The 9135-nt window shown below is 37.9% G+C and overlaps 1 protein-coding gene across 1 annotated transcript in view; it reads left to right on the forward strand.

Annotated features, from left to right (window-relative positions):
• The window catches only part of THSD7B (thrombospondin type 1 domain containing 7B), a 1037490-nt gene that overhangs the window by 355406 nt on the left and 672949 nt on the right, over positions 1-9135 (forward strand). Inside the window, exon 3 of the mRNA XM_023730207.1 lies at positions 3089-3899. Coding sequence (XP_023585975.1) covers positions 3089-3899 — 811 coding nt within the window. The remainder of the gene's footprint in view (positions 1-3088; positions 3900-9135) is intronic.

Genomic DNA, 9135 nt, shown 5'->3' on the forward strand with positions numbered 1-9135 from the left:
CTACTGCTAGCCCTCAATAAATGGTAGTAATTACTTCTTAAGACAAATACTTTGTCTTCCATTGATCTAGGAAAATTTTTGCTGTTTGGTAAAATTCTGTATAGATGGATACTATAAAAGCTAAGGAAAGGATAGTAATTCATAAAGCTTAAAATATTAATGATTTTAAATAACAAAAACAATTACTGTATTTTGAAAATAAGCAGAAAACTTATAAGAAGAAGAAAACAATACTATAAGAAGAAGAATATGCATTAGTCAATTGCTTTATAAGTAGGAACAAGGGTCACGTGGTAGCATGTTCTAGATGAATTAAATTTAATATTAACTCTTTCACAGTTAGAAATAGCTTCTTTACTTTTCTTATCATACTATCTTGAATCCATACAAAACTTTGTAAGTGGAAAATCGGGTGCAATTAATACCTAAACAAATAAACAGACAGGAATTACTCCCATTCCTCACTTATTGGCATGGTTAGGTTCCAAAGACCAGGTTGTTTTACGAAAATTGGCATTATGCAAAAATGGAGGATGACCATACCAGATCACAAAATGGAGGATGACTACATCATTATATAACTGTCAAATTACTTCATTACATAACTGCTAAATTATATCATTATATAACTGCCAGACCACTGAGAACTCGTGGCTCAGCCAAGTTGACACATGACCTTAACCATCACAGCCAGTGTTACTCTCACCTCGCACCTTGCGTTTATTACTGCCAGACATGCATCGTTAATGCACAAAATAGTTGGATAGTAGATTTTTTACTATTATCGTAAATGCAAAATGTCTGATAACAAGATAGTCAATAAATGAGAAGTAGTTGTATTTAGAAACCCACAGCACCTTTCAAAAGTTCTCTTTATTGAATAACATGTTATTTAAGACTGCGTTTAGATTTTAAAACATTTGCTGCAATTGTCTGTTTTATTGAAATACCTCTTTACTGAATAACCACGGTGATTTTTTTGGTAAGAGTACAATTTTGCATGTATAGTCTGACATGGTGGGCAGTGGATAGAATATTTAAACTGAAACTGTCCAGAACGTCTAGACATATGGAGCCTGAAAATAACTTTCAAATAATGATAAGCATCTCAATTCATGAAATTAAAAATTGTGGGTGATCTAGAAACAAATCACCAGAATTGAGGACAGTCAATTTAATCAGCTTGTGCTGGGAGCACCACTTTCCATATGTGTTTACTGTACCATGAGCAGTCACTGCTGGAACAACATGCCATGGGGAGCATGTGAACAACCCCAAGGGTGTTTGGTAACTAAAAGCCTCTGGTATGTATGCACTGAAAGGAGACTTGGGCATTTTCTGTGTCACTGTCTTTCACAAAGTGACAGAAGTCACTGATACTGTAGTCTAACACACTATTGCCACAAATTGTTGTAATTGTTAGCTGCCATCGAGTCAACCCTGACTCATGGTGACCCCATGCACAATAGATAGGTTGTGGATTGGGCCATTGTGGTCCATAGGGTTTTCATTGGATGATTTTAGGAAATAAGATTGCCAGGCCTTTCTTCTTATTCTGTCTAGAAGCTCTGCTGAAATCTGTTCAGCATCATAGCAACACAGCAGCCTCCACTGACAGATAGGTGGTGGCTGCACATGAAGTGCATTGGCCAGGAATTGAATCCAGGTCTCCTGCCTGGAAGGTGAGAATTCTACCACAGAGTACTGGATTTAAATGTGCAGAAGAGGGCTGTGTGGAAGAACTGGGATGACTGCATAGGTTAGAACCCAGCAACTAGTGTCCTGCTAAAGGGAGATATCTTCACCTGAGCATTTAGCCCAAACGCAAATACTTACCTCACCGGGGATGCATACATCTCTTCCTAATGTGTGTGACTGTGTCTGCATCAGCTGTTTCTGATGTAATAGATGCACATCAAAATATATTCCCTGGGGTAATTAAATGACATTTGGGGCAGATGATTAGACATGGGGAAAAGAGAGAGAATGTACCTTCTTCTTCTGGCCTGTGTAAATAAAAAATACATCTCAGGTGTGAAGTGCCTTTACGGTCATTACAGTCCTGGTACACAGGGAAAGTTTACATGGTTAAGCTGATAGACTTTTTTCAGGTTCAAACTACATATTCAAGTGAAGTGAAAGGGAAAAAACAATTTTTTTTTTTTTTTTTTAACCATTGCCACAAAATGTGATCACTTGCTGCCCTTGTGAAAAGATATATGATCAGCCTCTGGATGATTCTGGTGGTATGCCTATAGATTAGATGCAAAAGTGTGATAAACATCAATAGGCAGCTATCTCATCTGTCCATTTACTGGACTCTTTCCCACAAAAATGAATTAATTAATTTAAAACAGGTACATTTCAAGGATTCTTGGGGCAAATTTGCACAGGAAATTCAGTGCTGCTTCCTCCTTTACTATCTTGCTTTTTTCACTGCATCGGAATTTTTTTTTTTAATGCAAATCATTCTGCAAGCAATAACAAAACTGAGGGCAATTATTTAGAAACTGAAAATATATTTAGGATACTTGGGCAGGTTATTTTTTTAAACACATTTCTCTTCTGTGCTACTTAGAGTAAGAGCTGAAGGGTTGGAAACATGAAAAATCCTACTTTATTAAAATCCTGGATTTAGGGCTTTTCTTTTAGATGAACACTGCCCAACTAGAAAGTATTAATTCTGAGTTAGATATATAGGCTTGGGAACATAATAATTGTAATGTACCTATCATTTATTAAATGTGTGTTGTCTACCAGGCACATTATATCACTGATCCTTAGAACAATTCTACAAATCAGTGCTTTTATTATCTTCTACCTTATTAGGTAAGGAAACGAAGCCTTAGAAAGTTGAAGTAATTTGTCCAAGTTTACACTGCTGGTAAGAGATGGAACTGGGATGTCAACAAATGCAAACTGATTCAGAGTCCACATTCGAAACACTGAATTATACTGTCTCTGTTCCACTAAAAATTCAAAATTTCATACTGGTTGTGTTGGAAGGTGTGCAAACTGATCCTTGTTTTCCTGTGAATTACTGCCTGTCATCGCTGAGTAATTGACACACCTGTTTTTCTGCCTGTAGGCCCCTGGGGAAGGTGTACAGGAGACTGTGGGCCGGGCGGAGTCCAGAGTCGCGCAGTGTGGTGTTTCCACGTGGAAGGGTGGACAAGCCACTTGTCGAACTGTGATGAAAGCAACAAACCTGCCAAGGAAAGAAGTTGTTTCCGAGTCTGTGACTGGCACAGTGACCTCTTCCAGTGGGAGGTTTCCGACTGGCACCACTGCGTGCTTGTTCCTTACACCCACGGGGAGGTCAAGCCTCGGACTGCAGAGTGTGTGACAGCTCAGCACGGACTCCAGCACCGGACAGTGGGTTGCATTCAGAAGTTGAACAGGACTGCGGTTGCAAATGAAATTTGTGAACATTTTGCTCCTCAGCCCCCCACGGAACAAGCCTGCCTCATTCCGTGCCCCCGGGACTGTGTTGTGTCTGAGTTTTCACCCTGGTCCCAGTGTAGCAAGGGGTGTGGGAAGAAATTGCAGCACAGGACTCGCTCGGCCATTGCACCCCCGCTCTACGGCGGCCTGCAGTGTCCAAACCTGACTGAGTCCAGGGCCTGTGAAGCTCCCGTTTCCTGTCCTCTCGGGGAAGAGGAGTATACTTTTAGACTTAAGGTTGGCCCATGGAGTATATGTAGACTGCCTCATTTTAAGGAAATTAACCTAAGTGGAAGAACTGTCTTGGATTTTAGCTCTGACTCGAAGGAGCGAGTCTCCTTTAGACATCAAAGTTACAAGCCACATCACCATTCGAAGCCATGGAACTTAGAGACAGGTTATCAGACCCGACAGGTTTGGTGTACAAGAAGTGATGGGAAAAATGCTATGTTAAGGTAGGAGGCCTTCCATGCTTATTATCTTTGTTCACCTGAACTATTTTACAGTGTTATCTTATAAGCCCTCTTTGTGATTTTCTACAAAAGGGAAATTGTGATCAGCTCTGTAACTTGGGTTTTTAGAAGTTTCGTGTGTAAGGTTTTTAATTTCAGTTAGGAATTTTGAAAATGTCAGAGGCTAGACAAGGCATCACTGTGAATTCTTGTGTGATTAGTAGTGCGATTATAGACACTATGTCATGTATTTCCACATTTTATCAAGATATAACCAGTAAAATAACCCAAACAATAGGTCTTTTGTTATTCTAGTAATAGAAGACTAAGTTCTTTTTTTTCCCCCTTAAGTACTTCTTTATACTAATAAAAATACAAGTTCACTCTCAAATTTGGAATGGAAATTATGTAAATATCTATCAATTTAAAAAAATTTTTAATTAATTTTTTTCTTTTGTTTTCACCATTGAGGGTTCTTTTACATCTGAGTTGTACATTTTTTATTATAGCAGTATACCAAAAAGTTAATTCATAAATACTGTGGCATTGCCTTGAGAAAACCGTTAACATACATCAGCAATAATTAGGATTACTTACCTGTAGAGATAGTCGACTAAATCTTTTAATAGCAATAGTTTAGATTTCAAAATTATTTGTATTGTTTTGTTTTAGCTTATAGTATTAAACATCATAATATAATCTCATAGAAACTGCTGCAAGTTATATTTGTTTAATTTACCCGCAGAAGGTCTTAAATAGAATCATTGATCTATTACTAAGTTTCTTTAAAATTAAGATACCTATCAACAGTACTTGAACTATGAAACAACAAAACCCTTTCTCTGGATGTAATTGTTATCAGTTGTTTTCTCAAGATCCACAGATGACTGGCAGAGGCTCAAAAAATTACTACCTTTGCAGTTCATGGACGAAGTAATGGGATGATTTTTTTTTTCCCATTCGACTTCACAAATAGCGTTTTTTTAAAAAAACTTTGATGCTTCATTCTTACTTATGCCGTGTGCAATTGGCAAGTCCATTAAAGGGTGATTTGCTGCTTTTTATTGTGTGGCTCTGTGAAGCCCACAAGATTAAGCAACTGATTTCCGTGATTATTGTTTGAACATGTGTGTGGGATTCTGTAAAAACATTGTTTGCTTAATATTCCATACTGTATTCCTGCAGTAAGCATTACATATTTTCATTTTTATTTTTGTTTTTAACCTTTTCTTTCTTGAGTTCTAGACAGCATATGAATTAAAACAACTTTCTTAACATTAGGCTGCAAAATCTGTAACATTCATTTCATGTAGTCATCTCAAAGGATTATGAAATTCCTCATAGCCATGATGCAATGATTAGGTTACTAGGAAAATATGGCTTTAAGTAGGGGCATTTCTATTTCTCAACCTTCCAAGGCACCAAGCAAAAGACAGAAATGTTACTTCTGACAGCTGTGTGATCACATGTTGACAATGTTATGTCATTTCTGTCTAACTTGATGAACTGTGTTGACACAGTCTACCAGGATTTTTGCTAGAAGGGCTAAAATCCGTCTCTTAAAAGTTCACTTTTTTTTTTTCTTTCTTATGAATATGAAGCATTCAAGAAAACATTAGTGTTTTTGTGTGTCTGTTGACTCCTAGAATGAACTTGAAGTTTCCTTTTATCATCAAAACTCATCCCAAGGTATGAATTCCTTCTACCCTCAGATCTGTTTTCCTTTTGGTAGTCTTTGTGAGATGGTAGGGACAATGACATTCTGATTCCTCTGTTTTAATGATGGCAGTGGTTGGTTGTCACATCATTTGAGATAGGAGGAGTCTGTCTTTACTTCCATAATATCAGCTCCTGCTTGTGCCTTGCTGAAAGTCACTATCTCAATCTAGGACATCACAAAGCTTTAATTAATGCCCTTTACTAGCTCCCCCATTGATTACCTTAACTTTTGATAATCACCTCCAGCAATTTTCCCTTCACAGTTATATTCTCATTGTGGAAGGTGGTTGTATTAGTCTTCATGCCACTCTGCTCCCTCATCATTGAATTGCCTATTAAAGATCATTTTTTATTTTTTTCATTGTCTCATTGAGCATCCTATTTTTTCCTCTTTTGTTTTGACAGGAGTTTCTCTGAGGTTCTTTTATTACAATTAAAAATAGCTGTCCTACAGCGTGTTCATCATTTTTCCTCAGATGTCAGTGATGCTGTTATTGAACTTTTACAATACCCTAGCTTATGCAACTAAGTAGTCTTCTCTATTCAGTTTTTGTTTTTGTTTCATGACATTTCTTTCTTTTTTTGTGAGTAGAAGTACGTCTGAGTTAAGAAATATGAGCTGTGAACTAGGAAGACTGTTTATGAGTAGGAAAGTAGTCCATATTTATTGTTTGGGTTAATAAAATTCAGATGACTGGGCTGTACTTTTATTTGGATATAGAGGAACATTTGCTGTGGGCAATCTTTTAGGAGCTGTGATTATTTGGTACATGTTAAACCTACCTTAAATGCACAGACTGCTTTATTTAAATAAATACCCTGTGATTTCCTGTTAAATCTCCTTAAATCATCTTCAATGCCTGAGGGTAATACATGGTAAGACTATAAAATAGATATCATATGGAAAGCTCCGATCTTATTGGTATTTTGTTTGTTTCTTTGTTTTTCTCCCTCTATCACTGAAGTGGAGTCCTGATGGTGCAATGGTTAAGAGCTTGGTTGCTAATCAAAAGATCTGCAGTTGCAATCCACCAGCTGCTCCTTGGAAACCCTATGAGGCAGTTCTACTCTGTTCTATAGGGTCGTTATGAGTCGGAACCGGTATTTTTCTTTTTTTTTTGGTTTTGTCACTGAAGTAGATTTGGAAAGAAACTTACCATACCTATCCCTCTCAAAAGAAACAAATGCAGACCCCCCCCCCAAAATAAAAGAGAATATTTTGTTACTTTTGTTGTGTTGGTGGGAATGATCATGGAGGACTTTTTATTTTCTTTTTTTTTTTGCAGTTCATTTTGAGTTGTAGATTTTATTTGTTCCTTCTCGTTCATGTTAGTTTTATTTTATTTTTTGAATATATTGAGCATTAACATGCTTCTAAAACTCAAAATTATACATAAAGTTATACTTAGAGAAGTATTATTCCCTCTTGTGTAACTTCACTGCATGCCCTCTACTCCCTGAAGATACCAAACTCCTCATTTTCCAGTGTATCCTCCCTGTATTTCTTCATCTTTTTTATTTTTTTCTGCATACAAAAATTTATACATGCATTGTTATGTGACTCTAATTGCTCTCCCCATACTGTGACAGCACACTCCTGATTTCCCATGTCCATTCAACTAGCTCCTAACCCTCTCTGCCTTCCCATCTCACCTCCGGACAGAAGCTGCACGTTTAGTCTCTTGTATCCATTTGAGCTAAGAGGCACACTCCTCTCGAGTATCACTTTATGTCCCACAATCCAGTCCAATCCCTGTCTGAAGAGTTGGCCTCGGAAATTGTTTTAGTTCTGGGCTGATAGAGAATCCACGGGCCATGCTTTCTGGGGTTCCTCCAGTCTCAGTCAGACCATTAAGTCTGGTCTTCTTATTAGAATTTGAGTTCTGCACCACACCTTTCTCCTGCTCTATCCGGGACTCTCTGTTGTGTTCCTTGTCAGGGCGGTTTTTGGTGGTAGCAGGGCACTGTCTAGGTCTTCTGATCTCAGGCTGATGAAATCTCTGGTTTATGTGGCCCTTCCTGTCTCTTGGGATACTACTTTCTTTGTGTCTTTGGTGTACTTCATTCTCCTTTACTGTAGGTGGTTGGGACCAATTGATGCATCTTAGATGGGCATTTGCAAGCTTTTAAGACCCCAGATGCCACTCACCAAAGTAGGATGCAGAACATTTTCTTAATAAGCTTTGTTATGCCGATTGACTTAGATGTCCCCTGAGAGCATGGTCCCCAGACCCCTATCCCTGCTACTCTGTCCCTCAAAGTGTTTGTATTTAGGAAACTTCTTACCTTTGGTTTAGTCCAGTTGTGCTGACTTCCCCTGTAATGAGTGCTGTCCTTCCCTTCACCTAAGCTAATTCTTGTCTACTACCTAGTTAGTAAATAACCCTCACCCTCCCTCCCCACCCTTGTAACCATCAAAGAATGTTTTCTTCTATGTTTAAACTTTTTCTTGAGTTCTTATAATAGTGGTCTCATACAATATTTGCCCTTCTGTGACTGACTGAATTCACTCAGCATACTGACCTCCAGCTTCCTCCACGTTATAAGATGTTTCACAGCTTCATCGTTGTTCTTTATCGTTGCATAGTATTCCACTGTGTGGATATACCATAATTTGTTTATCCATTTGTCCGTTGATGGGCACCTAGGTTGTTTCTAGCTTTTTGCTACTGTGAACAATGCTGCAATGAATATGGGTGTGCATATATCTATTTGTGTGATGGCTCTTATTTCTCTAGGATATATTCCAAGGAGTGGGATAGCTGGATCGTATGGTACTTCTATTTCTAGCTTTTTAAGGAGGTGCCAAATCGATTTCCAAAGTGGTTGTACCAATTTACATTCCTATGAACAGTGTTTGAGTGTTCCAGTCTCTCCACAACCTCTCCAGCATTTATTATTTTGTGTTTTTTTGATGAACGCTAGCCTTGTTGGGGTGAGATGATATCTCACTGTAGTTTTGACCTGCATTTCTCTAATGGCTAATGATCATGAGCATTTGTTCATGTGTCTGTTAGCTGCCTGAATATCTTCTTTGACGAAGTGCCTGTTGATATCCTTTGCCCATTTTTTAATTGGGTTATTTGTCTTTTTGTTGTTGAGGTTTTGCAGTATGTTGTAGATTTTAGAGATTAGACACTGATTGGATTTGTCAAAGCCAAAAAGTTTTTCCCAGTCTGTAGGTTGTCTTTTGACTCTTTTGGTGAAGTCTTTTGATTAGCATAAGTGTTTGATTTTCGGGAGCTCCCATTTATCTAGTTTCTCTTCTGGTGTTTGTGCATTGTTACTTATGACTCGTATTGTGTTTATGCCATGTATTAGCGCTCCTAGCGTTGTCCCTGTTTTTTCTTCCAAGATTTTTATCATTTTCGATTTTATATTTAAGTCTTAGATCCACTTTGAGTTAGTTTTTGTGCATGGTGTGAGATATGGGTCTTGTTTCAGTTTTTTGCAGATGGATATCCAGTTATGCCAGCACCATTTGTTAAAGAGACTGTCTTTTCCCCAGTTAGCAGACTTT

Source organism: Trichechus manatus, unplaced genomic scaffold (genome assembly GCF_000243295.1).
Source record: "Trichechus manatus latirostris isolate Lorelei unplaced genomic scaffold, TriManLat1.0 scaffold00033, whole genome shotgun sequence".
In the NCBI taxonomy this organism is placed as follows: Eukaryota; Metazoa; Chordata; class Mammalia; order Sirenia; family Trichechidae; genus Trichechus; species Trichechus manatus.